A 23,600-nucleotide genomic window follows, 5' to 3' on the forward strand; every position below is an offset into this window, starting at 1 on the left:
ATGGGAAAAGAACAAATTGGCTCTTGTAGAAATCCCACAAGGAAGGATGCCAGATCCATACTTTATTGCTCCTTTTAAATCTGATGAATTTTTGAAACCAGTAAAAAAATCAAAATGTAAACATTCCATCTATGTCATGTTGAATCTCTAACAACTTCCATGGACTCTCTTGCTGTTAATTTTTCTTCCACATGTTTTTGCATTGTTAATGTTCAACTTTTGTCTAAATGCTGCACTAAAGACCTTTTTATAAATTCCTAAATTTAAATTTGGCTGGTAGTTTTTTTTTTAGCATCTTGAATTCTCTTTCTTTTACATTAATATATGAATTGACAATTGCATGCTACTTGATCTGTTCTGTTGAATCATTCATCTGAAACTGTCTCTCACATGGAGAATTTAGTTGTTAAATGAAAACTTGTGAAAGTGTCTGAAAGAAATAAAAGCTTGTTTGGAGGCTGGAAACCTTTTGAATAAAAACCATTTGGAGAGTGGTGGCTGTCTTTAAAGGAAGTAATCCTCTAAGTGACTTTTCCAGCTTGGCAGAAATTGGGAAAGGAAGTAAATGTCATCAACTTCATGCACTATTTCTGTCTCTTTCCTTCCAGTTGTAGTCAAACTATTGAAGGGCAGAGTAAGTCCACAGCAATGGATAACTGGCTGTTGGAACTTGAAGTAGCCATTGACTGTAAGATTTGAATAGTTCTTTGTTGGTGGTGCTGCTTAATCAATGAACACCCCATAGGCCCAATAACAAAACTTAACTTTTGAGATTGGATTGGGAGCTTTGGATAATTTCTTAGAGACAAAGTAAGGAATTACTTAGAAAAACCTAACTAAACAAAAGTTCTAAAATTTTTTTCAGGAAAGTTTGTTTCCAATGGGTTATCTGTACGAGGAAGACAAGATTTGGAAATCCAAGGGCCTCGACTTAATAACACAAAGGAAGAAAAAACATCGATTAAATATGGACCTGATCGACGTTTAGATCCCATTATTACAGAAGAAATGCCTTTGTTAGAGGTATGTAGCTACTTCCTGCTGGCAGTTTTGAGAAAATAGCTGAATGCACTTTATAAATGTAATTCTAACAATGCCTAAATCTTTCCAGGTAATTTCTGATCTGTCAGTGACAAACTTGTATGGGTTTTTTTAAATTAAAACTTGAAATCTCAAAATTAGTATCCTTCTGAAATTGCTATATTCCCTTTAGAATTTTAGTTGGCAGCTTTGGTAGCCAGATTTTAATGTAAAGGGGGAACAGGCAAAGAAACTTTTTTTTCCTGTTTGCTTGCCATTCATCTAGAAAAGTTATTCCAGCTGGTTAATTAAAATACAGTGCTTTTCCTTTATAGGGTTATTAAAATGGTCTGGGTATCTGGTTAATGACAGGGGCCTATAGAGTGGAATGGCTCAACTAGAAGGGACTGCAGTGATCATCCAGTCCAACTTCCTGACAAGTTACAGTATGTTAATGGATTTGTCTAAATGCCTCTTGAACAGTGTCAGGCTTGGGGCATCAATCACCTCTCTAGAAAGCCATTCCACTGTTTGACCACCCTCTCCATATAGGAATGCATCTTATTGTCCAGTCTAAACATCCCCTGGTGCAGCTTTGAGCCATTTCCACATGACTGATCACTGGATTTCAGGATGAAGAGATCTCCACCTCCCTCTTCACTTCCGTATAAGAAACTCTAGGCAGCAGTATAGTTTGGGTTAATGGTTGTTTTGCTGGCAGTCCCAACTTGGTTCAGTGTTCAGGTTTTAATTTTCTCCTTTTCTCTCCCATATAGGTGTTCTTTATAAATTTTCCTACAGGGCTTCTCTGTGGAGAAATCAGAAAAGCATATGTAGAATTTGTGAACGTAAGCAAGTGTCCTCTTACTGCACTAAAGGTCGTGTCCAAGCATCCAGAATTTTTCACTTTTGGTGGAAATACTGCTGTTTTAACACCACTAAGTCCTTCAGCATCTGAGAACTGTAGTGCTTACAAGACTGTTGTGACAGATCCTACCTCTGTGCGAACAGCACTGCTGTCTTCAGCTTCTTCTGCAGACTTTGGGGTTGGCACGGGAGGTTCACCTGAAGTAATACAGGTTCCGCTTCCTGATGCTGTTCTTCTTCCTGGGGCTTCAGTGCAGCTGCCAATGTGGTTACGGGGACCAGATGAAGAAGGTGTTCATGAAATTAATTTCCTGTTTTACTATGAAGGTATTAAAAAGCACTCAAAAATGTGGTAAGTTCTTCTAATCGACCTTTTCTGTCATACTTATTAAACACATTAGGTGCTGTGATTCTGTGATTGTAATGGTAAAACTAAATATTACTGAATTTCTCTTATCACCATGATGTTGTGAAAATGGCTATTTAAATGTTATCTGCTATTTTAAGCATTATTTTTTCCATTATATCATCTAATTTCCATAGGAAATTGTATAGCCTATGCTGCTTTTATTGAAGTAGTAAATACTAAATTATTTAAATAATTAATAGAAGGAGTGTTAATGGAATTAAAACAACCTTTCTTTGTATTTAGTTCCTCTGGAACTAATGTTCTGAAGTATAGGGTAAAAAATCATAACCTAATTTGTTTCTACATTTTATAAAACAAAATCTTGTCTACCTTGAATGAAAGATTTTATTGTTAAAATTTGGTTAGTAATTGTATTGTGATGAATGATATTCTTTTTGGAGGGGTTAAATACGAAGTTTGACTTGCATGCTGTTGTATAGTTTCTTTTTGGACCATCTTGAGAGAGTCCACAGTCAAATTTGACACAACAAGCTAAAACAGCCCCAGGAAGTTAATCCACCACTTCCTGTGGGCAGGCAGGTTTTCAGAAAAGGGGGGCTCCATCATGTTTAATGATTACTTGGGAAGACATGTCATCAGGCCCTGCTTTCTCCTTCTCCCTATTTTTATTGCTGAGCATAACGCCATATGGTCTGGAATATCCTGTTGGTCAGTTGGGGGTCAGCCGTCCCAGTGTGTCCCCTCCCACCCTTTTGTGCAACCCCGGCCTGCTTGCTGGTGGGGTGAGGAGCAGCAAAGGCCTTGATCCTGTGCAAGCCCTTCTCAGCAATAACAAAAACTTTCCTGTGTCCACATTATTTCTGTCACAAATCCAAAACATGGCAACTTACCAGCTACTGTGAAAAAAATTAACTATCCTAGCCTAAACCTGTACACTTGATGTCTGTACCATGGTTGCTTCAGATAAGCTCTAGTAAGGTGGACTGAATGTCTGCTTGTGGTTGAAGCTTGTTTTCTAGGCTAGTTCTGAGAGTGAAACAAAGTTCATGTTCTGTGAGACTGGTTGTGGTGTAAACCAAAGCAGAGTAAGTTGAAAATAGTTGAGAGAGTGGGTCAGTAGCATATTCTCAAAACTGAAGTCATGCAAATGCATCCTTGGTTTAGATTTTTTTGTAGCTTCTGAAATATCAAAGTTAGCATTTCATTTGGCTCTAAGCTAGTATGTAGGAATAAGGAATTTGTCCCCTTACAACTCATAGTATTCAGAAATAGGGGTACATTAGAGATGGAAGGGGGATGTTTGAGTTATGTACTTACTTGTTCCTTACTGTACTAAGGTTTTGAGGGGAACTTAAGGGAACTGCTCTGATTTAACAGTACTCTTTGTAGACTGAGGATAGCTTTTAAGTGTTCATGTAATTTGTTCCACTTGAAAGCTATACAGATATCTGCATATCTGAATATTAACTGCAAAACTTAAAAGTTTCTTCTGTAGTTATGACATTGTGAAGTAGAGTTTAGGAAGCTGCTGATTTTTCCCTCCCAAAACCAAGTCACATGATATTTCAACATATTTAGTAGGTAATGTGTATAAAACTTTTGCATGCCTTTAAAATGTTTCCAAGTGGAAGTTATGGTAACTAAAAGCTTCTACATAGGAAAAGCTCATATGTTTTGATGGTGTCTGCGAACAGAATTTTAAAGATTAATTCATCCTTAGAAAAGGAGTATAACTTTCACAAAGGGACTGCTGTCCTGGAGGTTGAGCATGCCTAGAAATAGGCAGGGTAGCTGTGATTTGATTCTCTTTTTTTTTTTTAACTTCTCTTTTCAGGGAAATTTATTGAATGCAGTGGTATTCTAACTGCTTTTTAGTAAATATTTATGGCAGGAGATGTGACTAAGTAGTGGCCTTTCTCTGACTTACTTATTCAGAAACTGTTTTCCAGAGCATTTGGTGGTGTTATATAGCTTAATGATATCTGTGTGCCAGTACATGTCTGTTCGCTTTCACTTTGCCAGTTGTCTTACATCTGAAACATTTCTGAAGTGTTTTTCCTCATGGTAACATCTGAACCTTTTTCTCCAGTGCTTCACACTGGCTGAGACTGTATGTTTAAAGAGCACCTACCCATGCAGAAAGGTGGTTAAAAATAAAGTAGGTTTGACAGGGTTCTCTTCAGTGAAAAGTGTATCGTTGGTGGTTGGAATGAACAAATTGTCTAATGGTATTAATATTAAGAAACATAAATGCTAAATGTCTTCATGTCAAGTTCTGGTCAGTTCTGGTTGTTCAAAATGTTGTATTTTTTTTTTTTTTTTCTTTTGTCTCCTCTGTTTCCTAGTCACAGAGTATTAAGGCACACTGCAGTTATTTGTACCAGTCGGTCTCTGCACGTTCGGGCTACTGTCTGCAGAAGTAATGCACTTGGGGATGAAGAAGGCAGAGGGGACACCATGTTGCTCTTTGTGGATGTAGAAAATATCAATACTGTAAGTTCTTATTTATATTAATAATAATGGTACTGTCCTGAAGCTCAGCAGATATGAACCAAGACTCAAGCTTTTCTACAGTAAATTTGCAAACAAAAAAATAAACCTTGCGTATTTGATCATTCAGTTACTGTTGGAAAGAGTATTAATGTGAAGTTATATCCTAACTCTCTGGAAGTCTCCTATACTAATCTTACTGCAAGACTATAGTTCATAGTCTTTTAAGGAAGATTTATTCCAAATTGATGAGTATTCTTAATCTCAGCTTCCAAGGTTATCTAATTCAGAACTGTGTCCCCTTTCAGTGAAAACACTGGTAGAATAAATGGTAATAACCAAGTCAGAATTTGAGCTCCAATGTGAAGTAAGTTTCTCTGTTTACATTTATCACCAAACTATAAAGACATTTTTACTATTATAATCCAAATACAGATATTTCTGTTGACTTACTAAAACAGATGAAAATACTCAGTTTTTCAAACCATGCTAATTTAAATTTACTCATTTTTTGGTAAAGCTGCTCCCATTTTTTCAATCACAAAGCAAGGTAACTGAATTGAATGTTTGTATTCATAGATGCTTAGTTGGTAGTGGAACCACTGAGTTGATTTGTTGTTTTCTTTTAAAGGTGTGTACACTCTGGCTTTTTCTTCATTTACTGAATATTGTCCACTCCTTAAAGGAGGGAGCAATGTTTTTATGAAGGATTTCCAAGTATAACAATATGAGGTTTATTTTTCCACTACCACCTCACTCTTTACAAGAAAGGAAGCCAAGTCCAAAAGCTACATTTTATTTTGTATATATGTAAACCCAAAATAGATCCTGAGTTTCTAGGATTTATGATAAAGCAATGCTACTTTAAATATTTTAAGTAATCCTAGAAACCAAGTAGCCTTGTGGACAGTGTTTTGCATTGGAGTTAAAAAGCCTAATTTTTGTTTATGTTATTCTTAATCTGAAATACTAGCTTATGGGTCTTTTTCTGGGAGATCCTTGTTTCCTCTTTGTGTGGCTTTGTTTACTGGAATTGGAAGTTGCTGTGATCTGGGACTGTTGCATTACTTTACAGTGGGTCTTAAATCTCTCCTTGTCTCTAAGTACCGTGTGTTACGAGTGGTGTGAATAATGAGTTACATTTAGATTCTAACAGTGCCACCTTGCAGTGAACACACTGTGCAATGTAGCACATCACAGTTGTGATTTATTTTATTTGACATAACTTTTGTCTGTTCCGCAGAGTGAGACGGGTGTTAAGGAATTTCATATAGCGCAAGTTTCAAGCAATAGCAAGCACTGGAAACTTCAAAAATCTGTTAACATCTCTGGAGACAAAGGTGTGTATCTTTATCACCAAAATGATGGCAAGTCTAGCTACTGACTGATAAAAACAGTTTAAAGAATCTGACAAGGAGCTGAATTTGGCTTTCAGAATAATTAGTTTCCAATAACTTTGTCCATTCCAAAAATACTAAAGGCTTTATTCTTATATTTCAAGAAATGTATATTTACAGATAACTCATTCAGACGTAATGAATTTTAAAAACAAGCTTAATTTGCAGGTAAATTATTTATGTGATGTAGAGAAATCCATATGTGGTGTGGCCGATAACTTCCTCCCAGGAAATATAGTTGTGTTGTGTGCCATTGCTATGCCTGATTAGCTGTGCTTGTTCAATGTCATCAGTGTGTTTCCTGTCTGTGAATGTTCAAGACTTGTAACTTTTGTCAAAAGGACTCTGATTATACTGAGGGTGAAAAAAAAAATCTTGCCACCTTTTTCTTTCAGACACTAAACTGGCTAGCAGAGAGAGAGCAAAATTGTGTTTTAAAGCAGTGAGATGCAAAAACTCAGAAGGTAGGTTTTTTCCTCAATGTGGTAACTTTTTGAAAAAAGTACTCTTTCGGGTACTGTATGCTGAACTTGTGACTTCTCATGATGCTAAAACAGTGCTTTCTCTCTTTATTCCTTAGAAAATTACACATTTGCAGATATTGTCTTTGGAAATGAACAGGTAGGTGGATGGGTACAACTGCATATTTTGTCTTGTGTAAGGTCAAAGAAGTGGGAAGGTAACCTAGGCTAGTGTGAATCAGGAATATTAGAATCCCAGCTCCACAGCTGAACTCCAAAATAACTTTGGAGTAGTTATTTTAAATATATCCTAGCCCTTTAGCTTTCTAGTAGAGTCCTGCAGATATCAGATTCTTGTTTTTAATTATACTTTTACTAAGACGGGTTAAAAATTCTAATTACAGCTTATTTGAAAAACTGGAAAACTAATGGATGTTGGTCCCAGAATTTCAAAACCACAGGAGGTTGCAGTGGATTCAAGGAGTCTGATTTTTCTACAAGTTTAAAATTCTAGACTACCATGCTCTTCTAATCTTTTTTAATCATACAGATATTGAATAATCCTTTCAGTAAATGACCTTGGCACTACAAATGCTTTTCCAAAATCTGAGCAAAGTAGGCCACTTGCATTAGATGAGAAATCTGCATAATGAATTTAGTCAGTTGAAGGACAGATTGCTTATTTTATGCTGAGCATACATTTTTCCTGTATTTATTCAGGTTTTAAAGCCAAAGAAAACCTATTCACTGTCATTTCATTTCATAGGCATATAAATTGAATTTTTAGTTAGGACTAAAAATCTGAGTTAGATGTGCATTTTTAGAGTTGGAATCTGAGTTACTTTAGTTTTAGTGAGGAACTTTAGCTTTCCTTGAGAACATTTTATTACAGTGGGGAGAAGGGGAGGGAATCTTCCCTTCTGAGCAGTGGCTTCAAAAGTGGATTTCTCCCTGGGTATCAGCATTCTGCTAGTGCTGTAGTTAGCAATTTTGCAACAGCATATTCTGGAAGAGCTAGCGGTTTTGAAAAGGAGGGGTTGTGAAGCTAAAGTTGCTTGCTTATCCTGTTGTCTCCAACAGGACACAGTATCATTGCTGTTGCTTTTAAAAACCAGTTTCTTTACCAAGCTTTTGTTGTTGGAATAGCTTGGTACATGTGACAACACTGTTCTTTTGTTTGTTCCATGTATCTGTGGGATGTGTTGTGCAGTCTGTTATCTTTGCTATTGCTAGAAAAGTGTATGTTCCTGACTTAGATAAATAATTCTAGCTAAGCTGAGGAAAATACTAGTAAGCAAAAATGACTTTTGTGTGACTTAGTTGGATGCTTCAGTTCTCTTTAAAAGACTTGATAGATCACAGTAGCCTGCTTTGTGGTAATAATCAAAGCTCCTGTTTCCAAGTTTGGTGTTTGTAGTTCTAAACTAGCAAGTTATAGCTCTGTTTTCCCTATATTACCTTTAGCAGCCCTTTAGATAGGCTGATCTCTAACAGGTCAAGCATGGAAAGCAAGGTGTTTGGCGTCCTGCAGCTTTGCAAAGGGAAGCCCACTGGGAAAAAATGCTACAGTAATAAGCTCTGTTAGAGCAACTTGAGTCAGCTCACATCCTGTTCTGAACACTTTCTTCCTTTTTTCTCTTGTAGATAATAAGTTCAGCCAGTCCTTGTGCAGACTTTTTTTTCCAAAGCTTATCCTCTGAATTTAAAAGAACACATGTGCAATCTCATACTCACACATCTCAAAGGGCAGTGAAACAATCGTTTGATGAAACAGTCAGATTGGTACAAAGATGCAGTGAAGTTGATTTGAACATTGTAGTACTGTGGAAGGTATGTATGGTTGGGGCCTTTGTGGTAATTTGGACATAAAACATTATAACTAGAAAAGAATGTAATGTGGCATCCTGAACTTTCAGGCATATACATATGAAATTTATGGGTGAATTTTTTTCCTGGAAGCAATCCAACAACCTATGATGATGTAAGCAGCAAAGATAGTCTTAATATCTGTTACTGTAATAATTGTCCCTAAATTGTTTTACATTACTCTGGATGCACCCAGTTCTTCTAATTTCTCTTTTAAAAGAGAAAATTATGAAATCTTAAACTAAGAGATTTGTTAATGCTTGATTTTACAGAACTGTAAGAGTGACCCAGTCTGCTTTGAAGAAAAGAGTCTCATTTGAAGCAGTGGAAATTGGCATTAGTATGCCATACTATCCTCTAAGTTTTGATCAGTACAGCATTTCCACCTAAATTAGGGAGAAGTCAGTAATTCTGTGTTATGAATCTTATGATAGTTTCTGGTCTGCAAATGTCTTTGTGTTATATTCTGTAGGCATATGTTGTGGAAGACAGCAAGCAGCTTATTTTGGAGGGTCAGCATCATGTTGCCCTTAACACAGTTGGGAAGGAGGCCTTTTCCTTTCCTCAGAAGCAGGTAATCTACTGTGAAGTTTTCCTTTACAATTGCTTCTTTCTCTAAATAGACTTAATGAATTCTCTAGTATGTAAGAAGAAGCTTCTGTAGAATCTTAACATCAGATATGTGTTATTACTACATAATTCAGGCTGACTGAATCCAGGTTTGCTTAGTCTTCTGTATTGAGCTAGCCAGGCCCAGTTGAAACATGAGAAAAGCAACATGCAGATAAGCATGTTGGTGAGCTGTTGTTGAAGCAAACTCTCTTTGGTGTTTCAGGTAGAACTAGAAACTTGTTAACAGTATGAAAAGTAATGATAAACAAAGTTAATTATAAAATGGTAAAGTTTATAGTTGATTTGCTTGATGAAAGAAAACGCCATCTGTAAGAAGCTGGTTGCTGTCTTCTGGTACATGAATTGATAACAACTTCGGAAGTTACAGATAAGGTTCTGTAAAAACATCTGTACTAAATTCAGTTTATGTGGATGAAGAAGACTAATGTTCAGAATATGAGGAAATAAATCTTGTGCTTGTTTAGACTTCTCCTGAACAGCATATTGCTGTTCCCTCTTGTTTTGGTGCCATGCTTAACGTTTTGACTACTATTGCAAACATAATACATAGCTTTTAGTGAGCTCTTAAAGTTGCAGCAAAGAGTACTATATACTAATTTTGTCAAGAAATACAATATGTCTTCCTATAAATACTATAGCATAATGCAAGTAGTGAATTACTCTGAAGCTGTGCGTTTGGCTTTGGTTCATTAACCTTTAAGTATTTGTACATTGCTAAGTTAATTTTTTCCACTTAGGTATTTGTGCTATGAAATAAATTTGAATTGGCACACATTTACTCTAGCTATGCTGAGCAGTACAAAAGGCTGTATTAATCTAATGACAACTGCCTGGTCACGTATTACTTTCCCTGTCTTAATGTATATGTAGAACAGTAGATCACACTGTAGACCTCTAAGGTTAGGGGGCAAAATACTTTGAGCTTCTGATCTCATCAAGTTCTGATTCTCAAATGAATCACATCTGTATCCTAAAATAAAACAAATTACTGAATAGAGTATGGGTAGAATTTCACATTTCTTGTTGACTGGAACTCTATTTGTCTGTATCACAATAAATTTCAAATTAAAGGAATTGATCCTGGCACCAGCAACAAGGAGATCTGTATGTACTCTCAATGGTTTTTTTAGGAATATATGCTATTATATTAGCATTCTCTGTCTAAAATCCATTTCTCATCTGGTTTTATTACAACTATCTTCATATAGATTATACATTGATTATTGTATTCACTTCCTTGAGTCTGAGGAGCACACTTCCTTTGAAGCATTTTGTACTTTGGTTGGAAGCAAAAAAGCATCTGCATTGTCATGCAGTTGAAATCTGCTATAAGAGTAATTGATTGCTGTTTTTTAAATAAACATGTGAATTCTGTGTCCTCATGATAGTCAAAGCCTAGAGTTAGCATGAATTTTAAGAACCTGTGATCTCAGGACTGCTAAGAATTGAGAAATTGCATATCCTTACATAATACTTTTTTAAAAAATTGGATCATAATAGTGTGAGGAGAGCAGATAGACTGCTCTGAGGTAGGAGGTGAGGTGTAACCGATTAATTGATTTGAGACTTAGCAGCAGTTTACTCTATTCAGTCCACATTTCAGAATTAAAAGACTTGCCAAGATAGAATTAAATTAGACTAGATAGAGAAAATAATGTACTTAATCTCTTAAGAATTGTATATTGTCTCTGAATTATCTTGCTCTTTTAAAATGACATGAGTGGTGAAAAGCTAGGGGGGAGCAGTGATAGAAAATCCCAAACTCAGACTTTATGTCTAATTTAGTATTTTCAGTGTATAATTTTGTCTTGTAAGTCTGTATTTATTCTCTTAAGTCATGAACAGGGTTGGAAACTCCTCTGGACTGTTTCTGACTTGCCTTGTGCTGACAGTACTGAAGTTGGTTGTTTTCTGAGGACTCGACAGCAGAGGGAGATGGAGGTGCATGCTTTTTACTAACACATGTGGGTTACCAGTTCATAAATGATAGAGGGCTGCTCTGATTTGGGGGAAAAAAAAAGTAATTCCAGACTCTGAACAGAGTGTGACCTAGGATGCAAGAGTCCACTGTCTGCATTTATTGCTGAGTTTTCTTTGTTGCTTATCTGCAGTGACTTTCTTCTTGACTTCTTTTGCTTCATGCCAGCAAAGGAATTTTGGCAGCCACAAACAGCTATCCCCAGCCCAAGAACAATCTCACAGTGGACATTGAGAAAACATGAACAAAATTCCTCTCTACCCTCTACCCCCCCCCCCCCCCAATTTCTTTTAGTCCTCTGAGAAATGGCTCAAATCTTACCAAAATTAGTCAGATAACTCTGTTGAACAAATTGACATCACTAATTTTATGTTTTGGTTAAATTCTCTGTACTGGTTGGCTTCTGCTACATTGTCAATTGTGGTGTATATCAGATTAACTCTTTGCCAGCTTATAAATATGTAAGTTGGATTCACAGAAGCTTCTACTACTATTCAAGGAAACAAAACTTTAGTAAAGCACTGTAGTGTAGAATAGGAAGTTGATATTCTTTAACAGTGTTATGTTTAAGTTGTTCCAGCAGTTGCTGGTAGATTGGTAGTTGGGTGAACTGACATCAGTTCATCCTCATACGTCTGTAAGGTGTTAGACTGCTGACTGAGCCACAGTCATGGGTGGTTACTTCTGCTTGGTTCCTTGTGGGACACTTAATGCTCTACAAGGGTGTGGAACAGCCAGCAGAGTGCAGGCTTACAGGGTTGCCTGTATCACAGTAGCATAACTTGCTGTAGTATTTGATAAAATCAAGATAGAACCTCTGGTTGCAGTGGGGCTTAGGGAAAGGCTAAAATGTTTTTCTGGGTAAAATTTCTATATGTACCATCATATTAAAAATGTAAGTAACAGTAAAATTATATACAAATATTTTGATGCTCAAATTCACATGCTCCCATTTCTTCCCATGTTTGTTCAAAATAGTCTACAATAACTATGACTTTAAAGCTGGTTTTCTGTTACTGAATACAGATTTTTTTGTTGTTGTTGTTTACATAGAGATTTTTTTGTATAACAAAATAGCATTACTTTTGAGCGTAGGCTACTGGACACAGTAGGCCTACCAGGACACGTGACTGAACTACTTAGACTTTCATGGTCTGGAGATTTGGAGTCATAACATGTAGTGTGCTGAAGGAACACTTACAGAATATTGACTTTGTTAAAGTGTTTATTAGTTTCATATAGAAATCTCTCCAGATTATATGGAAAACATTTATCTTCTTATCCTTCCTCTCATTTGTATTTTTGAAAAAATGTCCTTTGGCTAAAGGCAGGGGAAAAAATGCTAAATATAATTGGTTGCCTTGAATCAGAAGGTGTGGGACTCAGATTCAGTCAAAGGAAGAAACTGAGAGTTTCTAGCCACACAGAGGCTTGGGAAAGTGTGGGAAAGAATGTAAATAATTCTTTATCTCTCTTGTTTTTCACATTGTTTATAGTTCTATCACTGTGCGTCAAGCACTCTGAACCAATGGTAGTGGATTGTTTTCACTTCAGAACCAATATATTTGGTCCTTGCGGAGCTCTGTATAAAAGAGCGGTGCATTTTGAATAAACAGAGTTTTACTCTCACAGCCTTCTAAATCAAAGTCTTCTTCATTCCTGTCCTGCCTTGACAACAACAAGAAGGTGCCACAGAGTGATGTGTTAATAGTCACAGGCAGCAATATATGAAGGAAAAAAATCACATGAGGTGTAATTAAAGTGAATTGCTTTGAATAGATCCATTTCAGGCCAAGTAATAAAAACCTAACTTAAAAATTCAGCTGAGTGTTTGTAAATCATGGCTGGTTTTTTTGACTGCTGTAGGTTCTGTTTCTATTCTGAAGCATGCTTTTGGAATCAGGTAGTTTTAACTAAAGGCTAATTTAAGATTGCACCTGAAATACAGCTACTCTCTCTCTTCTTCTTGACCTTTCTGCTTTAAATTAATGAAAGGACAAAAATGCATTACAGGACTTCAAATGCATTAAACATCCAATCATAGTCTGGGCTGTTGATTAATGTTATTTCTTGCTGCTCTCCTCCCTGTTTTTCTAATCTGGTGAATTCAATCCAAAAGATTCCAAAAGAAAAGTGCAGTGTTTTATAGTGGAATGGAAGTAATAGTGGACGTAATATGACATTTGGCACATCTCTGTTTTTTAAAGACTTCATTCACACCGATGGAAGGCAAGATGGAGCCTAGAGGTTTGTCATTTGAATGTTGGCATGTTGGGAATAGCATCCATCCTTTGCTGTGCTTCAGGACTGCATATTAAGTCCTGTGAATTAGATCAGTACTAGCCCAAAGTAAAATCCATAAAATGTGTATAGAATGGATGCAAGCAGAAAGGATAATTTTACGTAAGATAGCTTCTTAAAATAAATGCAGCTTAGTGAGTCAGCAACAGTTTGACTGGAAGCAGGAATTCTTGAAATGTAGGGGAGGATAGGGTTTAAGTAACTCCTGAAAGTGACTTCTTTTGCTAGTTCAGGACTTTCTTTACAGAATATGTGGGAGGAGATGCTTGAATAAAACAGAGATTGCTGGAAGGATTTAAGACTTTCCTTAAACCACCTCAGTAGAGGAAAAGCAAAGTTCTTAAGGGTAAATCAACATAAAGAGCTGAAATACACATTTTTCATTCTGTTGTATCAATTAATGGAGCAGATACAGTACCAGTTTGGGAGATCTGGCTTATATGATTGTCATGAATGAAATATTACAAATAGTTGCAACATTTGATATGCTGTTTTACCCATTATGGACTGCAGAGCAGAAGATATCTGTTTTCTAATGTATTATTCTTGATACCAGTAAAATTCTGTTCCTGGAGTTGTCATTTCTGTAAGTTGAGAGCTAGAATGAATATAGATGAATCACATATTGAAGGAAGCAACTTAAAACCGAGGTTTTAAAATGGAAATTCTCAGATCTAAAATGGGAAAGGGAGTAAAGCACATAATTTAGATGTCTCACTCTTATTCTACTACTTTAATGTAGTCTGCTTTTACTTATGCTTAGCTTGATTCAAGAATTTCGTGTTTAGGTTTTCTTCTGTGCTGTGCATACTGGTCCCTCCTATTTGACTGAGCATGTCAGTCCTTTTGGCTATGTGTGACTTGTGTTTTATGGGGCAAATATGCTGATCTTCTGTACAACGTGGAAATCAAATTGCAGTGTTTACCTTTTTCTGGTGTGCTTAAGGACACATTGACCCAGTCTCTAAGAATATTGTTTATGAAATTTAAAACTTTAGGTTGTATAATATTGGGCATAAAAATCTTTTAAAGTCACTGTATGTGAAGATACCATCACTTGTGTTCATCCGAGGGAAGGGAAGAACTTTTCAATTTGAAACTGCATTCTAAGATATTGTGGGCTGTATTATGGGTAGATCTGTCTGTTACATATATTAAAAGACACTTTGAATTGTTAAAATGTTGCTTTTTCAACTTTTAGCTAAGTATATTTGCAGAAGAGAGCCGAAACTGATGTGAGTGACTAAAGCACCATTTCAGAAGTGTATATAGAGATGATTTATAGCTATTTCAAAGTAACAAAATACCAGACTCTAATGACTTTCTTGTAACAGAAATAAGTGAAGATAGTGAGATTATTCTGCTTGAATTAGAAATCTTTTGTCTAGATTTGAGTGTATTTGTTTGAAGCTGGCCTTTGTAAATGGCTTTGGGGAACAAGAAGCTTTCTAAAAATAGAAAGCAACTTTCTGAGCACCAGTTGTGCAGTTTGTAGCTCTTGGAACGTAACTGAAGGAGCACTGTCATTTTGGTGCTAATGCTTGTTGTGTATTTTTAGGCAAAGCTGAAAAAGCTTTAAAATACAGCTATAAAGTGTAAAACAATAACAAAACCACACACTCCTCTTCCAGTCAAGCCTCTCTACCAGTTTGTATAGATGAGACAATCAAATTACACCATAACTGTTTTGTCAACGAGACAATCCTAACCATTGATGTGTGTGTGAGAACCCCGGCCTTGCTCTGGGATCTCATGTGGTGGTGAAATTCCTCCTCCAACCCGTGCTTCCAAAGAAAAACTCCACAGGCTTAGCTGTTCGGTCTCAAGGCAGTTTATTGCTAGTTATCTAACAGATTATGTTCTTGGACTGTGGCTATTTGATCAGTGGCCTGGGCAGAGGCACACACACACACTGACATCCTCTCTATCTGCTGTCTTCTTCGTCTCTCTCCCAGCCCCGGACTGCTGCTATCTTTTATAAGATATATTACGTATAACATGTTTACAATTACTCCCCAATACCTACTACCTACGTTGCCAAGTGTTTTTCTACTCTAAACCAATCTAAGAGTGCCAACATCACCAAGAACATGGAGGTAAGGAAAAAGAAGGAGGAAGAACAGGATCAGCCCACTTTCCTCCATCTTAGAACTTCTGACCCCCATGTACAAAGTGAAAACCCCCCTGTACATGTGTTAAAGCCCCCCTGTGCAATACTAAAAAAATTTCCCCTCTACTTTGTAACTACTTTTACTATACTATCTAACCTTTTGTGACTGCTCGTTCCACCTCCAAAGTTGGTAATTCATTCCATGGCTCAAACTCAAAATCACAGTTGTTTTTCAGCTGTCTGCCAGGGTCTAGAATGCTTCTGACCAAGGCCTGGAACCTCTAAAAATGACAGAGAGACATTTTGAGTTCCCACAGATGTGGCTTTCTTATATGCAGCTTTTGCTGGTTACTGGAGCTTGTGACACTTCTGGAGGCTTTGCAAAGAACCACACTGGGTCAACAAGCAGATTTTAGGTGTCAGAATTTTTTCCCCCCTTTTAAAAGGCAATACTTCACTTGGGCTGATAATCAAGGAGTTCAACAACAAAATACCACCTGTTCAATTCTTGATTTTTCTTTTGCTTTGTTTGAGTATAAGGCTGTTACTGCTTGGGTATATTCTTGAAAGGAAGGTATGGGTGCCAAGTAGGCATGGGCTTTTGGTTTGGTTCTTTTTAAGTCTTGATCCAATTTCACAAGCTCCAGAGTAGGGCAGGAGTTTAATGCATCCTTAAAACTTAGCATTTATTAGCAGTCTCTAGGTAGCTTTCTGAGCTGCTTGCACAACTTTTGGTTATTGTTTGGAAGTCCTTAATTCTTTCCTGAACCGTTCATTAGGTAAAAGAAAAATGGGCTAAATGTCATATCTTAGCCTTTGTTCTAGGTTCACAATCACAAAAAGCCTAGAGTCTCAGCAGCTAAACTTGGAGAGACAGACATCTTTTCTGACTCTAACACCCAGAAGGTAGCTGGAATTAAGGTTTAGCTCTGCAGGAAAATGATTAATTTTGCTGCTTTCCAGTCCTTCATCAGAGGTGCAATATTAGAACTAAAGATTTGAAACACTCTACACTTTCACCAGTAAATGTTTCTGCTGCATTTCATGATGTTCTTGTCTACTTGTAGAGGTAAATATTCGTATTTGTCTTTTGTAGGGTTTTAAAAAAATACTCGGGAATTCTGATTGGGAGGACTTGGAACAGGTAACTGACACTAGGGCAAACTGCACTGTGTAGGATATTGCTGTGTGGTGGAAGGCAGCCTTGAAAATTGGTTGGACTATTATCTGAGGGGAGAGAATAATTTAAATGAAAATCTATAATCTCTGCTGTGTTTCATGCTGTCAATTTGCATTGTTAGATAGAATAGGATGGAAACACCAAATTCATTCAACACTTAAAATATATTTTTTTGTTACTATAGAAAATCTTTTTTTCTTCTCAAATTACTTTTTTAAAAAAATACTCTTCCTTTCAAAGGGAGGATTTGCAAGCCTGTGAAAACATTTGGTGTCTTCCTGGTATTATCAGCACAGTGACTGAGGTGTTCATACACATTTCCGAATGCCCAGTGTGTTTGGTTTTTAAATCAGGTTTCATTGCCTGTACTGCTTCTTTTCAACTTAAAAGGTACAATCTATCACATTTTAATGAAAAGTATTAACTTTATTATATTGTGCCATCTTACTGGTGGCTTTTTAAAAATCTTGTTTCATGTGTTTTTAGTAAGCAGTGACATTTACTGCTGCAAATTCTTTTTTTCCTTTAAAGATGGATTTTCTGCAGAATAGGTTCATAAGGGCAGTCCCTTCCTGAATAAATCCTGCTCGCAAACCAGATTAGATTATGTTAAAAATGCTGCACCAAATGCAGGCTGGTTGCAGCTTTCTTTATCACTTAATTTCTGCTTCAGAGACTCATTCCACCCAAAGGGTTAGGGGAAATCCCAGGTAGCCTGTTAAGCTTGTCTTGGGCTTTCAGCTGGAGATAAAAGGTAACTTTATAATCTGCAACTCCTTGTTGTGAAATTTCAAAGAAACTGTTATTCAATCCTTCTGTCAGTGTTCACATGTTCCTGTATATTTCTATTTGATTTACTTTGAATGTGTCTGGGAAACTTATGCATTGGTTTTCCTGAACTTCCTAGGGCAGGTGATGAATTTTTTTGTTGTTAGGTACAGCTGCTGAACAGGTAACAGTGTAAATGCTGTTCCTTTTCCCTAGAAGCCAAACCCAAACACTAGCAAACTACTGCAACAATAGTGTGCTTTTGTGAAACTTGCACAGATAAGTGTTTTTGTAAGCAACCATGAAATCTATTTCAAAAGAGGGTAATAGATAAGTCATATCAGTTCCTCGTCCAGCATGCTTAAATACAAACCACGTTGGAAAAAAATGTGAGCTTCATGATGCTGCAAACTTGTTTCCCTTATGAGCTATAGTTCATAATGGAGAATTGAAACTTCTGTGCCTGGATTTCTTGTACCTTATGTTACTATTTTCAGTGTTATTCTTAATTTGTTTCAGGAACTACCAGAAACAGTTCTATTAAAGTTTTTTCGACCAGAAAACACACCGGTACCTGCAAGACCAACACCAGAGCAGCTTTCTAATCTTATTAAGACAAGTCTTCATTATCCAGAGTCTTTTAGTCATTCTTTTCATCAAAAAAGGTTAGTGAAACATTATGTTTAGAAATTTTAAAAATATTGTTAATTGGACATAAATCCATTTGAGATATGCTGTGTGCATTATGATATTCAAGTCTGGTACATAAGTGTGAAATCTTGTTAAATTTTTAAACTCACTGCTTCAGAAGTTTATAGGTAAAATGAAAGTTTCATGTAAAAAAGAATGGACTGTAGTTCCATAGCTCACAGTTCTAATTTTAACAAGTAATGTTATCAAACTTACTGAAAAAAAATAGTCTGCTCCCTTTGTGTTTATTTTTGTTGTCAGAGTTAACAGTGTGATTTCTTTGAGAAGCCAGACAGAGAGAAAGATGTACTTTTAGCTCAAAGGAGCTGTTATGTCTACAACATCTCACTTGCCAAGATTAGCTGCACATGGTTCTGACTTACGTCAGAAGGAAAGGTGGTAACGGTTCAGATCACTGGGGCTTGTCTCCTGGAAGGATATCAGTATTAACCTCTGTCAAAAAGCCTGCTGTTAGAGTGAATTGCTTGGAGCCTGTAAAATCCATGAGCCTTTCAAAATTTTAATGATATGAACAAACTCCCTGGCTTAAGTTCTGAACATTAAATGGGTTGTACTTGAAACATGAAGGTTTCAAGTATCTATTAAAGTATTTTTAGGCTTGAGTCTTTTATCTGAAAGCTCTACTGTGTTAGTTTTTAATAACAGTTAATATAAATTGTCAAAAGAAAGGGATTTGTTTCTAAAATCTAGCATGTAAATGTTCTAGAAGGTGCTGTATTTTAATGACAGTGATAAAGCATGCATTATCCCTGTAAGACAGTTACCTCTTATTGGTTACAGTCTCTAATTTTTTTTTTTCTTACAGTTCAAGTTTAGGATATTTAAACTGCTAGGCAGTGGCAAGGATTTCCAGTGACACAGATCACTTGCTGAATACAAGCTGTTTTAGCTGCAGTAGTTTGTGTTCCTGCCTGTCAATTTCTTGGGGTCTTTCTTGCTGCAGCATTATTTATAGAAAGAGTAATTTGTGAACAAGCAGAATGTCAATTAATGGTATTCGTTTTATTTAGTATAAAGGCCTACATTAAATCCAGATATACATGTACTATCTGTTCTGGCTGGGCACTGTTCAGGTTATAACTTAAGGCCCAATGTCAGCAATTCCTCTATGGGAGGCAGTGCAGAAGAAAAGTATCCAGTCAAAGTATGCCAACCAGAAATTCAGAAAATAGTATACTGGACCATGTTGTCTCATTCTGGAATGTCTCATGTCACACAACCAGGTTTCCTGTAAACTGAGATGGTATTTGTGCTGCTTCTCTCCTTTTCAGCTGGATGAAGGGAGGTAGTAACTTCATTTGGCCCAAATGAGCCAATGTTGTTTGCCTTAATTGACAACTTTTATTAAAAGTAGCTCTAGTCAGTGTAAGTGATTATATTTCTACCTATACTGTCTTGACTCTGGCACAATGGACAACTACATATAGATTCCGTATTACTGAAAGTAATTTTAACTATTTACGAATATAATCAAGACTATCCAAAATAAGATTTTTTTTTTCTTTAATGTGGAACTGTTTCTCTTTGCAGCCTCTGTCTGGTACCTGTCACTCTCCTACTTTCCAATTGTTCCCAGGCTGTTGTAGATGTGATGATTGATTTGCGGCATAAACCAACAAGGTAGTGTGCAAATGTTAATAAACCAATATTTTTTAAGAACTCTTCCTAGCTTGGGTAGTCTTGTCATATTTTAACTATATTGAATATCTAGAATAGGATTTTTTCAAGAGTGGCTTCTTTGAAAGAACGGAAATTGATAAAGGGCTCTTGCAGTTAATTGTGAGTCTTCACTCTCTACTAAGACAGGGTCTTTTATTGTGACTCTTAAATAGTTAAAACTTGGCAGATCTTTTCTAGAGAAAGGGAAATGCTTTTCCACTAGTGAAATAGGAGCTTCACCAACCTTTGTTAAACATTACTTGTTAGGTTTTCATTTTTGAAAATCAGAGTAATTTGTAGGCAGCAACTTCCTCTTGCAATTTGGCTTAGTATAGTGTTTTGGAGAACCCTGGATATTTTAAAGTCTTCCTCTAGGTTTAGCAGCTGATTCTTGACTGACTTTTTTCTTAGTACTGTAGTAGTATGTGGGAAAATATTAGCCTTGAGGAAGTATTCATGAATTGCTTCTAAAAGTTTTACTCAAGAATTTTTGTGGTATAGAGAATTCAGTACCATGATATCTATACTACCACTGTAATTCTGCCACTTCTGTTTAAACAAGGCAACTTCAACTCATGAGTAATGCAGGTGGCAGCTCCCCTTCTGCCCTCTTATATATAATACTGCCTGGTCTGTTTGCCACCAGGGAGGGGAGAAAGATTGTGAAGACATTGTGGGGGCTTAGCCTCATGGGGGAGCAGTGGCTTCTCATCAGCAGTCTGTTGACAAATAAGATATTAAATGCCCAGAGCCTAATACACAGGTTCAAAAATGGGAGACAGAAAATTTAAGTGTGGTTTACTTTTCAAGTACAGTTAGGAAGCCATTCACTGATCTGTTTTTTTTCACAAGATGGTCACGTTGCGTTAATTGTGAGACATGTCTTTGGAAAGATAGTGCACTCCTCATGTACCTTGAAACTGCTTAAAAAGAAAGCCCCCACACACTCTCTTCTAATGTATTAGTGCAATGTCTCTAAAGCAGTGTATGTGCATTTTGATTATTCCTGTGTGACATGCAGTCTCATTTAACTCTAGCTCAAGGAACAGGCCCAAGAAGGCCTGAAATAGGATTTGCTTAAACTGTGACAATTTGAATCTTGTTACTACATTGTGTTAGAGAAAGTTATGTAGAAAGTGGAGAATACACTGAGTTCTTCATTATGCATCTATGTGTAATTAATGTCCTGTGTACAGTGCATTAGGAACCAAAGAAATGCATTAAAGGTTTGTAATGATTCATCTGAGCCAAGGGGAGAGCCACTTAAGGATTTTTAAGTGACACAAAGAACATTAAAAAATACTTGGCAAGACCCAGAGTTAAATTGAGCTGTTGGATGGACATAAGTATCCCTAAAGTTACCAAAGGATACCCTAGGTACTCTGAGTCTGCATGTATTTGGGCGAAGAGGTGTGAGTGGATAGGGATGTAGTAGAAGACAAGACAGACACAAACTTTTTTTCCCTTGAAGTTGTATTACAGTATCTCAATAAAATGTTAAGTGAAGTACTGTCTGTAGCTATGATGGCAACTGTTAATCCTTGCAAAGTCTAGCTTTGTCTTGCTAGAAAACTTACTCTTAAAGATAAGGAGGGTTTGCAGAACAAAGACAGCAGTATGTATTTGGGGAAGGCAGTGATTGTGGTGGACAAGCAGTCAAAAAGACTCAGCAGCAAAGACAAATGTCAGTGGGCACTCATCCAAGGAGAGCCAGCATAGTAATATAAGTTCCCTACTCCTGACTTCTGAACAGTTTTTAGAAAGTATCAGTCTTTGTAAGGGCCTGGTGAGGGGGACACAGTTCATTCTGAAATCTTGGGAATACTTGAAGTTGGAGGGAGTCCTGTAAATTGGTAATACATGCTTCAAGTGCAGAGAGTTAACATTTTTATCCTTTTTTTTTTCAGCTCTGAAGCACTAGAAATACATGGATCTTTTACATGGCTTGGGCAAACACAGTACAAGCTTCAACTTAAAGGCCAGGAGGTCTATAGCTTGCAGCTCAAAGCTTGCTTCGTTCATACAGGTGTCTATAACCTTGGAACCCCCAGAGTATTTGCCAAGCTTGTGGACCAAGTTACTTTGTTTGAAACAAGTCAGCAGAACTCCATGCCTGCACTGATTATTATCAATAATATCTGACCACTTCCTGGAAAAAAAAAGCACTAAAAGACAAAATAAATGGGATTCTTTTCTTACATTGCTGGTTGACATTTTGCTGCAGTTTTTTTGAAATAGCACCTCAGACATCTAACTTGTTACTAAAGATCTTGTAGAAAAGAAAATAGCAAAGTATTCAGATGACTTCTCAATGCAATGCACGTTGGACTGAAAATACCTTTATCCTTTTATAATGTATTTCTTCTCTGGTAATTAAGATACTCATAACATAAAATACTGTAACTGCAGATCTGAACATACTTGTATGTCCAATGCCCTGTCAAAAATGCAGCTTGACTGCTGTTACAACTTCCAGCATGGTGTGTTTAATATTTGTGGCTGTATTAGGATATGATTCAGGAAGAAAACCTCATTGGCTTTTTCCTGTCTGAAGCCATTAGTCATGGTAAATCCCAACCTTTCTGTGAAGTTCAATAAGGTCTCTTAAATCCATTTCTGATTCTCAGTTCTTTAATTTAAGATTTTGGTTTCATATTTATGGAAACTGGTGACTTTTCAAGGTTTACATAAAAGTCCCCCTAGGATGTTTAAAAAAAATTGGAACCAGTTTGAGTATTTTCTCATTCATCTCAAAACAGAATGCACTATTTCACAACCATGAGATTGTCATTTAAATTGTCACTTACTTTATTATGTAACTAACAACTGATCTGTTAAAAAAAAAATCTACTCAAGATTTTCAAGAAATGTATTATATTTATAACAAATGTACTGTAAATAGAATAAAGCATACACCATATTCACTGTATGGACTGGTGGCCTTTTTGCTTCCATTTGCATGCAGCTGTAGCAATCCACAGGTGCTGCTGTTATCACAGGACAGTGCTGGCGTATGAGACCAGCATCCACCTTCTGATGCATTTTATTCTTTTTAGGTAAGGCTTCCAATTTTACTTGTGTTTGGTACTACTGTATGACTGTCTCTAGGACTATCTACTTCCTGAAAGTCTGGGAACCCATTCACGGCACATAAACTTTCATAGTCTAACTTAATAGGACTGTGGATCATGTTGCTAAATCAATAGAATACTGAAATATTACCTATCAATGAATGTGTTGCTTCAGGCCTCAAGTCCTTTTCTGCTGATGTACAGCTTGAAAGAATAATCTGAAAGGTTCTCACAATTTTAGCCGTAATCTGTGTCATCATTGCTTTTTCTGTCTCACACCCATTTAGGGAAAGAAAAGTCATTGATGCCATTCAGCTGTGCATTGTAGGCCACAATGTTCTAAGTCACAGTTGGTGTGTATTTTAAGACAACCTGTTCAAAATTATCAAGAGCATCATGTTTAGAAACTGGGTGAAAGTGAGACCCTGTAGAGGGAACTGGACTTGTCTGATGGAGGCTGGAGATGGTACGAATGGCAACTCATATTGAGATCTAGCCATTGAGCAGTGGCTGGCAAGTAAAAAGTAGGTGAGAATTTGAGAATCTCTGACAAATAGTGAGATGAGATGATGCAGGGCAAAGCAGCTCCTGGAGCTTCTCAGCACTGCAGGCCCAAATGCGTAAGCTCTGACGCTCACCTGCACGTCTGAGCAGTCTGATTCATCAGTCTGAGACTCAGCAGGAGCTGTGGGTGTTTGGGGGAGGAGGGTCCTTGGTA

At 36.8% G+C, this 23,600-nt stretch overlaps 1 protein-coding gene across 4 annotated transcripts in view; it reads left to right on the plus strand.

Annotated features, from left to right (window-relative positions):
• TRAPPC8 (trafficking protein particle complex subunit 8) overlaps positions 1 to 22,740 on the plus strand; it is a 53,310-nt gene extending 30,570 nt beyond the window's left edge. For 2 of the 4 annotated variants that reach the window (XM_021525729.3, XM_021525731.3), the window contains 12 exons: positions 866 to 1,023; positions 1,797 to 2,239; positions 4,603 to 4,750; positions 5,991 to 6,087; positions 6,540 to 6,608; positions 6,725 to 6,765; positions 8,250 to 8,435; positions 8,944 to 9,045; positions 16,590 to 16,637; positions 17,961 to 18,106; positions 19,683 to 19,772; positions 21,719 to 22,740. In XM_021525729.3, coding sequence (XP_021381404.1) covers positions 866 to 1,023; positions 1,797 to 2,239; positions 4,603 to 4,750; positions 5,991 to 6,087; positions 6,540 to 6,608; positions 6,725 to 6,765; positions 8,250 to 8,435; positions 8,944 to 9,045; positions 16,590 to 16,637; positions 17,961 to 18,106; positions 19,683 to 19,772; positions 21,719 to 21,953 — 1,763 coding nt within the window. In that variant the 3' untranslated portion in view covers positions 21,954 to 22,740. The remainder of the gene's footprint in view (positions 1 to 865; positions 1,024 to 1,796; positions 2,240 to 4,602; positions 4,751 to 5,990; positions 6,088 to 6,539; positions 6,609 to 6,724; positions 6,766 to 8,249; positions 8,436 to 8,943; positions 9,046 to 16,589; positions 16,638 to 17,960; positions 18,107 to 19,682; positions 19,773 to 21,718) is intronic. The other 2 variants (XM_021525730.3, XM_021525732.3) reach the window with 1 other exon arrangement.
• Positions 22,741 to 23,600: the final 860 nt, after the last annotated feature.

Source organism: Lonchura striata, chromosome 1 (genome assembly GCF_046129695.1).
Source record: "Lonchura striata isolate bLonStr1 chromosome 1, bLonStr1.mat, whole genome shotgun sequence".
In the NCBI taxonomy this organism is placed as follows: Eukaryota; Metazoa; Chordata; class Aves; order Passeriformes; family Estrildidae; genus Lonchura; species Lonchura striata.